This window comes from Megascapheus bottae, chromosome X (assembly GCF_031878675.1).
Source record: "Megascapheus bottae isolate mThoBot1 chromosome X, mThoBot2.hap1, whole genome shotgun sequence".
Lineage (NCBI taxonomy): Eukaryota > Metazoa > Chordata > Mammalia > Rodentia > Geomyidae > Megascapheus > Megascapheus bottae.
This window is the reverse complement of record NC_143547.1, coordinates 79,499,114-79,513,013: the sequence shown is the minus strand read 5'-3', so window position 1 is coordinate 79,513,013 and position 13,900 is coordinate 79,499,114. Positions and strand designations below refer to the sequence as shown.

Sequence of the window (13,900 nt, the reverse complement as noted above, 5' to 3'; positions counted from 1 at the left end):
ATTTTATAAGGCTCAGTTTAAAAAAAAGTATCCTTCCACTAAAAGCACCTACTCCTCCAGCAGAGACTGTCTTAGCAATTTTTCCCCAAATTTTTATGGCAATTCTAGGGACAGGACTATGGAAAATTAAGGTCACAAGTCAAGATTATATTCTATATTTATACAAGGCAATAAGGCATAAATCATTTAGATGGGAAGATTTCCTTGATTATAGGAGGAGGAGGTGGAGTTGGAGTATTAAGCCAGACCACAGTGTTTATGACTTGACTCCACTAGAGATTTTCCCCAATCTCTATGTTTCTTAACAGTTTTACCCCCAAAGGAGCATCTTGGCTTTCAATTAGAAAACTCATCATGTTGTAGCTAAAAAAGCCAGAACCATCTGTGTTACTGAGCAGTGTCAGTATTTCCATTATAGAGATTACTCTGGGTTTCAAGTGTTTATAACTCAACTGTAAAAAAAGCTTGCTCTGGACTGAGTTTTGGCAAAGGAGAGAGGGTGTTGGCTGGAGAGCACTTTGCAAAGCCATTGCTTTCTGATTCTTTGTATGAGTGCCTGCACGTGTGTGTGTGTGTGTGTGTGTGTGTGTGTGTGTGTGTGTGTGTTTGTGCATGTTTATACTGTGGACCCAGAAATCAACACAAATCTGGTTAGAATGTTTTCATTTATGTGTTTAATTTGGCAAATGCTGTAATTCTTAAAAGACGGCCAAAACATTGCTTTCTCTGAGTAAAGTAAATGGCTTTCTCAGACTCTGCAGCGTGCCTAAAGAGCTCTCTACCAGTGCAACCTCAGAAATGAGTTTACACAGACCTTACTTTTATTTGAAAAGACAACAACAACAAAATGGCCAATGGCCCTAGCTACTCAGAAGACAGGTCTGAGGCTCACATTTCAAAGCCAGCCCTGTGAGATTCTTAAGTCCAATTAACCAACACAAAGTCAGAAGTGAAGCTGTGGACTCAAGTGGTAGAGTGTCAGTCTTGAGTTTGAACCCCAATATTAGCACAACAATAAGAATGGAAAACAATGAGCAGAAGAAACACTAGAAATGAGTCTATCAACATAGTTAAATTGAAAAAATTGACACATAAAGAAACATTTCTAGCCCAGAAACTAGGAAAAAGGTTTTCTTCATAAAAATTTTGATTGAGATACAATGAATCTTTTTCAGTATATCTGTAATTGGGTCTCTGGTGGTTAATTGGAGATAAGAACCTCATGCACATACTGTGCCCAGGCTGGCTTTGAACCGCAAACCTCAGATATCAGCCTCCTGAGTAGCTAGGATTGCAGGTGTGAGCCACCGACCCCTGGCTTCATACCTATAATTCTTGCTACTTAGGAGGCTAAGGTCTGAGAATCTGGGATTGAAGCCAGCCTAGGCAGGACAATCCATACAACTGATCTCCAATTAACTCCCCAAAGTCCAGAAGTGGGGGGCATGCCTCAAGATAAAAGGCTAAGGGACAGTGTCCAAACCCGTAGATTGAGCCCTACTACGAGCACACACAAAAGCACATGTGTGCACATGCTTGCTTGCATGCACGCGAGCGCTAATGCATGTGTGCGTGTATGCGCGCACGCACACGCGCGCACGCACGCACACACACACACACACACACACACACACAAGAAAGAACATGTGGCTCTGGGTTTGTTGCTCAACACTATAAAAACAATAAATGAATAGTACACATACCTGGAGTTTCCACTGTGTCTTGTTTTTTGGTTGTTCCCTTTGTGTTAATTTCACAACTTACATGATAAAAAGTGAAAAGCAAGTGATGTTTAGGATGCAGGTGAATAGGAAGCTCAATTTTAATCTGAAATGGCAGGAAAGGTACACATGGCAGTTTGTTTTCCTTTGTTCTAATTATCAAGCTGGACAGCTGGACTGTCAGACATGTAGTTCAGTTTTATCATACTGTTCCAAAATACCTCCTAAATAACAGGCCAAATGACCAAATAAGGAGATTCCAAATGTTTTCCTGGTCAGTTTCAATTTGACAACAATATTTTTCTGGATCATGAGGGTTGACTCAGTACTTTTACTTGAGACTCTAATGAATTCTCTGACTTCAAGTTTGCAGCAGGATTTTTCTAAACCTTTAGAGCAAAATCACATCCTCACATCTCAGGGATATTGGAAGATACCCAGGGCCAGCATAATGGCTCAAGTGGTAAAGCACTTGCCTATTAAGTACAAGGCTTTGATTTCAAAACCTAGTAGCATCAAAAAAAACCCCACCCTAAATTACATGAATACAATCCATTTACAATGTGTACTGAATTTGACAGGCTACATTTCCCAAACTGTTTTTCTTTCTTTGCATAAAAAATTAAGACCTTACAAATAAACTTCAAACAAGTCACTATGTAGGGGATATATAAATCATAGCTTAAATATAATCTTCTGGTAGAAAAATGCAACTTCAGTCTTGCACAGAAAGGTAACAACTTTACTCTTGCATGGAGAGATAAAAATGAAGCTGGGTGTTGGTGCCTTACACATGTAACCCTAGCTTCTCAGGAAGCTGAGATCTGAGGATTATGGTTTGAAGCCAGCCTGGGAAGGAAAGTCCATGAGATTTTTTTATCACTAGTTAATCCTCCAAAAGCTGGAAGTGAATCTGTGTTTCAAGTGGTAGAGTGTTAGCCTAAGAAAAAAAACTAGGGACAGTACCCAAGCCCTAAATTTATTTTCCAGGATCAACACACACACACACACACACACACACACACACACACACACACACACACACACACACACACACACACACACACACGATAAAAATGATCATCTTTGGGCCGGGAGTTTGGCCTAGTGGTTAAAGTGCTTGCCTAGCATGCATGAAGACCCGGGTTCGATTCCTCGGTACCACATACATAGAAAAAAGCCAGAAGTGGTGCTGAGGCTCAAGTGGTAGAGCTCTAGCCTTGAGAAAGTCCAAGGACAGTGTTCAGGCCCTGAGCTCAAGCCCAGGACTGGCAAAAAAAAATGATCATCTTTGACTTGGTATTTATAGTTAATGCTTTCAAAAAATATCTCAAATAATTTTCTAATCAGAAGCCAACTGTTGGTAATAATCCCTAAAAGTGTATAACAGACAAATCCACAAATTAATAAACTTAATGTGCATGTACTTCTCTGGGTTTATTTTGGTGCCAGTCCTGGTGCTCAAACTCAGGGCCTAGATACTGTCCCTGAGTTCTTTTGATCCAGGATAGTAGTCTACCACTGAAGCTACAGTTTCATGTATATGCAGTTATCCATACAGATACTCAACTTTTCTCTTTTCTTTCCTGCTTAATCTATTCATTTCAGGCATCCAAAAAACAATGTGGATTATTTACTATATGATCTAGTTTCTGCCCTGAGTAGCATTGGTTAAGAGATGTACACATTAAACCCAAACCAAACTCATTCATAATGGACATCTGGTCCAATTATCTGTCAGAGGAGGCATGATTTTGGTGTTATGACTAAGATCAATTATAGCTATATTTTACTACAGAGTATGCCTATTTACAGCATCCAGACCATCTGGGTATCTAATGCTCTGTTGCACGTAAATATGGACATACTCCCTCCCTGAGTAGCAAAAATACAAAGCACCACTACCTCCCTCCCTCTCCCCCAAGAAATGAGGGGCACTGGTTTGAGAAAGGAATGAGTAACGACAACACCTGGGGTATAAGGACTTCTCAGGTGAACCTGGGGAAATCATGACAGCAGAGAGGATGACCTCAGAACAAGCAAGGAATGGAGAACATGAGAACTGAGATACAGAAAAACAGAGCATACTGGCCTGGAATGCCCATTCAGGTTCCATAGAAACATGTATGAATCAAAAGTAGGTTACAGATTTAGATAAACAAATATATACAGTGTAGAAATAGCTGGAATGGAGACACGTTGGGAAGTATAGAGATACAGGATAGAGAAACAATAAGAAATAAAGAGAGACGGAGACAGAGTCCAAAAAACTCAGGAGGGAGCACAGAGATCAGGATAGGAGACCACCTACTCCCCTTTACCTGCTTCCCACTGAGATGAGATGGGCAGCCAGTGGGATTCTATGGCACAGGTATGCAGTTGTGTCTTTCAAAGATTTTCCATTTCAAGTAGGCTAGCTCAGTCTACTGCATAAAACCCCAAAGGGAAAGAGCTAGAGGTACACTGAAAACAGATCTTTTTTTTGTTTAATTTTAACACCATAGAAATGGAGAGTCAAGAAGAAGAACTATCTTGTCTCAGTGTCACACAGACATCACAGCCAGGAGGGTAAGAACCCTACTGGCTACTCTGATGTCTGATATTCGTTTCCTACCTTGTTATTGCAACTCAGAGAGGCCTGTACATTTGTGGGCCCATCTTTCACTGTCATCAGAGGACACCAAACAAGTAGTAGCCCTATAGTTGTTACGTTTTTTTTTTGCTTCCATGAAACAAATCAGAGATTGCAAGTGCAGATAAAACAGTGGAAATAATTTGAAGAGAAAAAGAATAGCAACCACTGAATTTTATAAATATTGCATGATAGGTTTTTTTTTTACCTCATCGTAGAACTCTGGATTTTGGTTGTGATGTGAGACAACAGCATATGCATTTGTAGTAAAAACAGACCCTGCAGGTTTTCCATAAATGCACTGCAAAAAAGGAAACACAATCACCACTTCAAATGTGGAGCTCTCTTAGCTCTCCCCCGACTGCCTTCACCCTGGCCTGTACACTCTGAATAGTTTACACAGTCACTCCACACACCATTTTTGATAGTGCCTAACTTGGTTGTACAATGCTAGTGAATACCTCCCATCAAAGCAATGCAATTCCCAACTCATACATAATAAGGAACTAAACACTTCTTTATCATTTGGAAGTGACATCCTTTCAGACTAGCCTTATAGAGCTTACTTATCTCATGACCCTTGAATACCTTAATATGACAGGCAGTACCTCAGCCACTCAGCAACATATTTTGTATTCTCATTATGTAGTGGATAGGGAGAAGAGTTCACACAAACACCCCCCCACACACACACATACAATCCAACAGAAGCATTCATGGCCCAAAAGGAACTAAAAACATAGGCTGTCTATTAATCTACAGATAAGTTTGTTATTTTCTTATTTTTTTTAATGTGGCACTTGATGAGTCACTTTTTTAAAATCACTGACTTAATGTTATACTAATAAATATAAAGCTTTATGGTCCTATGGAATGGCTCAATTTCATTTATACATAAGCTTTTCATTTCCACTGGCCTAATAGGCTCAAGGATGGATATGGGGTGAGTGAACATACCAACGTACTATCTGCCTCACTGATACTCCAGAGTGAGCCTCTATGCCAGTTTAGGAATGCAATTGAGACTCCATATGAGTGCATAGCCAACTCTCCTGAAATATAGTTATGAAAGCCATTTTCAAGAACTGCTGAGAGGTAACCTAAGAATCTCTAAGTACAAAAAAGGATATTACACAGAGGAAAAGGGAGAGTGGTTCCCATCTATACTAAAGGGAAATTCAGAAAAAAATGCACTGCATTTGAGTCAGCTAATCCTTAAGCTTCTCTGTGGAAAAAAAAACACAACACATAACCATCTTCAAAAGATGGGCTAATGCAATGTTCAAAAAGTTGGTCTCTTTCTCTAGGAGGTTTGAGTAGAAGCCTAGATACCTATTTGTCTGACCTAACTGAGCCTAAGCTCAAGCTAGAAATGGGGAGCCAGATAAACATTTTATGATGGCCACATGTTCTCTGAATTCCTTTCTAAAATTAATGGCCTAAAGAGCAAAAAAGAAAAATCCAATGATAAAGAGAGAAAACTGTAAAGGTACTGTGATATGCCCAGCATATACGGATTGCTATACCAATCTCAGTATAGATAACATTGAGATTTTGCTTTGTAGAGACTGCAAAGTCAAGTTTAGAGGCACCATTTAGCTAGCCCTGGAATGAAAGTCATATCCCAGATCAAAGCAGTCATGCTGTGCTTCTGTCAGCTCAAAAGCCTATTCAGGTTTCAAGGAGAAAGAAGTTTATGGTCCCTTGAAGATACAATTATAAACTATCAACTGAATTTTCAAAAAATGACATTGTGGTAGAGATTTGAGTACTATCAATTCAAGGTAGAAATGTCAAAATCTGCTAAGTAAAATTTATCAATCTTGCAGGGGGTAGGAACAGTGCTGGAGAGGAAGCCATCGTTCCATCCATATTAAATTAAGTGTTCCACTCTGAGCTAAATTGCTGGCCCAAGTTTACACACATATAAACATGCACACACATATATATGTATATATTTTTTCCATCTTATTTTGCTATACATCAACCTTTAAACTAACATGGTTCATTATTTTTTTTTCTTTTTGTGCTGGTCCTGGGGCTTGAACTCAGGGCCTAGGCATTGTTCCTAAGCTTTTGTGTTCGAGGCCAGTGCTCTACCACTTAAGCCATGGGTCTACTTCCAGATTTTTGTTTTGGGCAGTTAAATGAAGAGTTTCGTTGTTTTTCCTGCCTGAGCTGGCTTTGAACCATGATTCTCAAATCTCAGGCTCTAGAGTAGCTAGGATTACAGGCATGTGTCTGTACCCATTGGTACCCAGCCCATTTTCTGATATATGTAAACAAATTAAATTTAGAGCATGACACGTAAATCGCCATCATTACCAAAAAATGTCACTTTATCAATGTCGGAAACAAACCTGTAGTGAGCACGCATCACTTTCATCTGAATCTCGGAATTCCACACAGACCGCAATGTTCCTTGCCTATAATGACCAACCATCCAAAATAAGTCACACATGAGAAGATGATATATCACATGTTATCTGTCAAAAAATATATACTTGATACTGCTTACCTTGGCAAATGTTTTCTGGCTATCATATTTTAATTGCAAGGGATAGACATACAGATGGTTTTTGTAAATAGTGAATGGATAACAATATTTTGTCATTTCTGGAACAAACTCTTCCACCTCCACAGTAATATTTTGACAGTTCTTTTCAAAAGGCTTGAGGGGCACATATGAAGAAGTAATACAATCTATAGCAGAAAAAAATAAGAGCAAAGAACAGAACAAGTCTTAGCACATTCTTGTATTTATAAAAAAAATACATATGGAACATGCTTTCAGTGAAATTTGGAAATGGAATTCTTAGTAGGTGACAAAAAGTCAAACAACCACTTAAGGAACCCAAAAGGACACGATGGAGTAGCCTGATGCTGACTTGTGGAACCCTTAACACCAGACATGGATAGTGATTTCATTCTCAACGTCGAGTGACTTGCCAAATATAACACATCATAATTTTGATGAATGTGATCTACACTTTCTCTCCTATGGCTGCAAGTTAGCTTTCACTGCAATTTTTATGAGTATCGGGGAAAGAAGTAAGGGTAAATTTATGTTTCCAATTAGTTCATGGAGAATCACTTTTAAAGTTAACTTTGTGTAGGTGCAAATTTTCACCAAAGAACTAATGGAAGCCTTTTGAAAATAGAGATCTTACGATGTGTTACCAATAAGAAATTCAATACTCCCAATTGTGAAAAATACAAAGCCTCTGAGAAAGTCCAGCAGCATGTGTTACTAGAATAGCCACCGGTGTAAAGACTATGGTTATATCTAGGGCTGTAAGTCTGTGTGCCCTTATTGCTGAGACATATTGATAGATATGGAAGGCCCAGGATGAACTGGACCCGAGGACACAGTAATTTTCTTGGGTTTTTGATTACTGAAGTCATTACAATAAAACATCTGGAGTATAGAATAAATTTACTCAATTGTAATTACCCAGATTACTATTAACATTCTGTATTTTCTTCTAGTCATGTTTCTTCCTCCTCTCTTCTCTCCCTGTCTCTGGCTCTCTGCAATACTGGGGTTTGAACTCACAGCCTCATGCTTGCTAGGCAGGTATTTAGGTAGCCAACTATTTTTCGCACTGGTTGGTTTCAGCCCTTCTGTCTGGGCTCACATCTGGATCATGATCTGCCTATTTTATACTTTCTGCTGTAGCTGGGATGACAGGCACAAGCTACCATTCCCATTGTCTTCCTTTGTGATGGAGTCTTGCAAATTTTTTTGGCCTAGGTTGGCCTAGAATCACAGTTGTATGTCTTCAGCCTTCCAAGTAGCTGATATGACAGTCATGTCACCATGCCATGGCTACTGCTCCTTAGTGTTCCTTCTATGAAACTTTTATGTAGTATGTTTCATACTATATATACAAAACCTAACCTTGAGTTTTGACAATTTATTGAAGGTGATTTTAATCCACAGATTATACTAGCCAGTTTCAGTTGCTATATAAAGTTCATAGTATTGTGCCACAATTGCTTAAGCACAATGACCCTCCTGGATTCTGCTTGGTTACAACTCCCATAAATATCATTACAAAGAATGTCTGTATTCATAAAGTCTTGTTGGTACTTCAAATTATTTCCCTACTAAAGAATCATCCATTGTATTTTTTTCTGGTCCTAGAGTTTGAATTCAGGGCTTGGGTTTTGTCCCTGAACTTTTGTGCTCAAGACTAGCAATCTGCCACTTGAGCCACAGGTCCACTTCTGGCTTTTTGGTGGTTAACTGGATATAAGAGTCTCATGGACTTCTTTGCTGAGGCTGGCTTTGAATTGTGATCCTCAGATCTTAACTCCCTGGGTAGGATTATGGGTCTGGTCCTCACTGTACTTTTTAAAGCATGAAACGAAGGCCACTTCCCTATTTACAGTCATTTGGTGACTTCTCTTTATAGTGAGAATAAAATAACAATTTTTAGAACACTACCATTGTCTATACAATTCTCTGCATGACCCAATACTTTTAAATTTCCTATCTCATTGTTTTTAAAACCCCAACCTCAGAGCTCCACTTTAAACATTTTTCTAAAGTTAATCAATGAGCAAAAGCATCTTATTGTAATTTATATTACTGGCATGATTGCTGAGATTGAATCTTTGTCAAATACTTTCTAGCCACTTCATATTGTCTTTTATAAACTTTTTTTTTCTTCTGTCCAGTTTTCTTCTGGGATCCTAGAATCTATTTCTTAGGCAAGAAATGTTCTTCCTTTCTTAACCAAGGCAAATAGAATAGAAACTAAAAGGGCATACCCATAATATAAACTGTATTTGAAATATCTGATCAACTCAACTTCACTTGCCTTCTAATCTGAATTCACCATGCATATTAGGTTGAGTAATGTCTCCCCCTAGATTCACGTTCACCTGTAATTTCAGAATGTGACTATATTTGAAAATGAGATCTTTCCAAATGTAATTTGTTATGATAAGCTTGTACTTAATTTGGATGGGCCCTAAATTCAATGATTTGTACCCTTATAAAAAGGACATGATAAAAAAAAAGGCCATGTAAAGACACAAATGGAAGAAGGCTATGTGATGATGTGGTAGACCAATGGAATGATACAGCTATAAGCTATGGGATGCCAAGACAGCCAGGTGTTGCTAGAAGCTAGAGGGAAACAAGGAATGATGGTACTCTAGAGCATTCAGCAGAAGCATGGCTCTGCTAATATCTTGAAGTTGGACTTCTAATTTCCAGAACTGTGGGACAATATATTTCTTTAATCTTAAATCAAAGAATTTATAATACTTTGTTGGGGGAGTCTTGAGAAACCAATACACTGTGTAAACCTCAAGAAAACTATTGAAAGTTAAACACCAAAAAGCCAAACATAACTTTTAAGGTTTGTTTGCAATACATTCTTACTTGATAAATCCATAGGTACACACTCCACCGTGATATTTAACTGTCCAGGAATAATCTGCAATTTGGTCTTTTCTGGCCTAGATACAAAGTAAGAATATTTTAGGGTTAAAAACTGTGAAGTACAAATTATACCCAAACTTGTTTTTGCAACACTAGGAGTTTGAACTTAGTGCCCTGTACTTATTAGACAGGTACTCTACTGCTGAGTTATCATATAGGCCTTTTTTATCTTGGTGAGTTTTGAAATAGGGTCTAACTTCCTGTGTAGGCAAGGTCTAGACTTCATGCAATCTGCCTATTTATCCTGTTGTAGCTAGGATAACTTGTGTACCTGACTTCTCCCAGCTATTTTTGAAAAGGGAGTTCACGAACTGTCTGCCTAGGTTGGCCTCAAACAATGGCCCTCTGAACCTCAGGGTTCCCAGTAACTAGAATTATAAGGATGCAGCTATGAGTCACTGGCATCTGGCTAGCAAGCTTAAATTTTTCTTTTGCTCCAATACTGTGATTTGAATTTAGGGTCTTATGTTCTTCTTCCTCAGCTTGTCTTTGTACATAGCTGGTGTTCACTACTTAAGCCATAGCTCAATTTCTGCCTTTTTTGCTGGTTAATTGGTGATAGAGTTTCACAGATTTGCCCATGTAGGCTGGCTTCAAACCATGATTCTCAGATCTAAGCTTCCTGAATAGCTGGCATTATAGGCTACAAGATTACATTTTTTGCTTAAACATACCTAGCATTCATCATTATCAGACACTGCTAATTTACATATTGTATTTACTTATTGAAGCAATTCATTACACTTACTTCTTGTATTCTGAGAGCAACTTGAGAATGTCTTCATTTGAAAGCTTGCTACTGTCTTGTTTATATAAAGGAGAAAATCTCCCATCCAGATCCAATGAACCTTGAGTATCTTTGAATATGGGTCTAAAACAGCAATAGAAAGGTTTCTATTTTAAAATATATTCTTTAAAAATATACTCTGGTGGGACTTAAAAAAAACTTTGGAAATAGTTTGATTGCTTCTTACATAGTTAAATATGTGTCTATTAAACAATGTTATAGTTCCATGCCTATACATGTCTCCATATGGTATACATGAATATTCATAGTAGACATATTTGTTATAGCCCCAGCCTGAAAATAACCTATATATTCATGAAAATACCAAATTGTGAATGACTGAACTAATTGTAGGAACCATTGATATATACAATAATATGGATAAATCTAAAAAATATTGAGTAGAAGAAAACAAACAAATGTACTACTGCATGATTCTATTTCTATGAAGGTCTAGGATAGACAAAAATTAATCTGTAATGGTGACTAGATTTCTAGTTGCACGGGGTGAGGATGGGATGCTGAACTAGGCAGAGCCATGAGTCAATTTGCTAGGGTTGATAACCGTATTGTATATTTTAGTTAGAGTAGTGGTTTGTTTTGGGATTTTTTTTAAGCTGGACATTTAAAATTTATGCATTTTATCAAAGGGAAAATATTTCATAATACAGTTGCTAAGATTAAATTAGCTCTTTAATGTAGTATTAGCATTAATTATATGTACAAGCCATATGAAATTGAATTATTCTTTCCCTTCTTTTTCCTTTTTTTTTGGTGGTGGTTGTCATAGGGCTTGAATTCAGGGCCTTGGTGTTATTCCTTGAACTTTTGTGCTCAAGGCTAGGACTCTACTACTTTGGGCCACAGCTCTACTTCCAGTTTTCTGGTGGGTAATTGGAGATAACAGTCTTATGGACTTTCCTGGCTGGGCTGGCTTCAAACCATGATCCTCAGATTTCAGTCTCCTGAGTAGCTAGGATTACAGACGTGAGCCACCTGTGCTGGCTCTCTTTTTCTATTTTTTTTGTCAATTCCGGGGCTTGAACTCGGGGCCTGAGCACTGTCCTTGGGATTTCTTAAGGCTAGCACTACCACTTAAGCCACAGCACTACTTTCAGGTTTTTTTTTGCTTTGCCTTGTACCAGGGAATCAAACTCAGTGCATGCTAGGAAAGCACTCTACAAGTATGCCACACTCCCGGCCCCTATTTTTCCATTTTTATGATGCTATTTTACTCCTAAAATGGGAAGCAATATATAATCACTCAACCTTTACAGCCAGAAATATAATTCCTACTAGCAGGGCCTGTAAAGATGTGGTTAAAGGTCTGGTTAACTCCATTGTTCATACTTCAAGTGTAGTGGTATTATTTTCCAGTAACAAGGGCTTGTCATACAGCTTTAAAATACCTTAGGCAAGCTTTTAGAGAGAATTCCTGCTACTGCTGAAAACTGAAATAATTAGGAAGGAAAAAAGAGCAGAGGAAGTGGCACTGTGGCTCAAGGAGTAGGATGGTAGCCTTGAGCTGTAGAGCTCAGGGACAGCACACAGGCCCAGAGTTCAAGTGCCACCACTGGAAAAAAAGAGAGAAAGAAGAAAGAAAATGAAAAGAGAAAGAAAAAAAAAAGCAGAGTTCCTGATCAAAACTGGGGATCAAAGCTGCTTTCTTTGAAGATTTCAAAATCTTTTTTTTTTCTATTTATAAAACAGAATCAAGCAGTTACTGCTACTGCCCAAAGGGGGGCAGTAATCTGCAGCGCGCAAGAGTAGGCACTGGAGTTAGGGGTTGTATGTTCAGATCCCTACCCTGATACATGCTATGTGAACTTGAGCAATAATTTCATTTTCTTTTACTTCTGCGATTCAGTTTCCTTATCTCCAGGATGAGGACAAAGATATTCTCCTCTTAAGAAAATATACATTAAGCACTTACATCACTGAGTGTTTTGAACAGTTCAACAACTATCACCACCACCGCCACCATCATCACCATCTTCATTATCATAACAACAGTAGCAGCAACAGCAATTAACTTTTCAAGCCAAAATATTATAGGTATGTCACACTTTCTAGAATGTTCACATGTACCAAACTCTAATCTTCTACCATTTTCCTATCCCTGACTTTTTTAAACCAATCTGCAAAACAAGGAAGATCTATTAGCATATAAAACATCAAAACTTTTCACCAAACAGCATGATGAGTTATAGCGTCTTGTAAGTTAACTCTTCTGTCTATCACCATGTAACAGAGGGGAGTAAATTAACTTAGAATTTCCTATCCATGTGCTATTCTCCAGCACCAAATGAACATAATTGATTGAATTATTCAGAACATGGTGCCCTGTCCCCAGAAGTTCCAGTGAACTGTACAGGCTGTACCATAATAACCCAAGGAAGTTGTACTTCAAAGTTGAGCTATGTGAAAAAACATGTTGTAAGTCATCACTGTGTATAGACTTGCAAGTTTGGTATAAAACAGCATAAGCTACCATGACATAAAAGGCTTGGTAATATGTACTTTCAAGAACACTTCTCTCAATGGGTTAGCTAAACATGTCACCAGGAAGCAAGAAAATCTATTAATTATACACTTACACTTAATGATCACATTCTTTGTCATCAAAATTTTTAGTATTTTCCACCATCATTCTATGTTAAGATTTTTAAGCTATAAACTCAGCCAACTATGAAATAATGAGCATATTATACATAATTCATTATAATCTCTAGTTTTCTGGAAAAAATTCCATCACTTTAGCAAATAAGCTCTGCTTTAAGCACAATAAAACACAAACTGGAATCAGCCAGGTTAGTAACGAAAGCCAAAGAAAATTTTCCCAAATGAACACATAAAAATTTGCAAGGGTCTTGAAAGGAGTCTCTGATGTACAAAAAAATTCTAAGTGTTTTAAATGTATCCCAAGCATCTTGAATGCACAGCTGTCCTGCCAAAACAAGACTAATGAGTCCTGCTAAGGGCATCCGCCTTTAAGTTCACAGATGACTTGAAACAGAAAGGGCAGGATTATGTTTACACGAACCTGGCAGCCCAAGCAAAGGGCATTCTGTATTGTCCAAGGCGGCTACACACTTGCTTAGCTGTCCTGTGTACCTTCTGGGCTGTCTAAGAACAGAAAGAAAAGATAGGTTCAAATTTGTTCAGTTTGACAGAAAGTCACCCAGAAAAAAAAAACAACCTCCACAATGTACCAATACAAAGACATCAAGAAAGGTATAAAACAATGAAGAAATCACACATAAAACACAACATACATCGGCTATTCCTTTCCCAAGACTTGTGTT

The 13,900-nt window shown here is 38.1% G+C and overlaps 1 protein-coding gene across 2 annotated transcripts in view; it reads right to left on the bottom strand.

Moving 5' to 3' along the window:
• Positions 1-13,900, bottom strand: part of Dock11 (dedicator of cytokinesis 11) — a 199,470-nt gene that overhangs the window by 96,330 nt on the left and 89,240 nt on the right. For both annotated transcript variants that reach the window (XM_090325778.1, XM_090325779.1), the window contains exons 14-20: positions 13,639-13,721; positions 10,557-10,679; positions 9,749-9,825; positions 6,872-7,056; positions 6,714-6,779; positions 4,562-4,654; positions 1,704-1,827 (exon numbers count right to left, since the gene is read on the bottom strand). In XM_090325778.1, the coding sequence (XP_090181904.1) occupies positions 1,704-1,827; positions 4,562-4,654; positions 6,714-6,779; positions 6,872-7,056; positions 9,749-9,825; positions 10,557-10,679; positions 13,639-13,721 (751 nt within the window). The remainder of the gene's footprint in view (positions 1-1,703; positions 1,828-4,561; positions 4,655-6,713; positions 6,780-6,871; positions 7,057-9,748; positions 9,826-10,556; positions 10,680-13,638; positions 13,722-13,900) is intronic.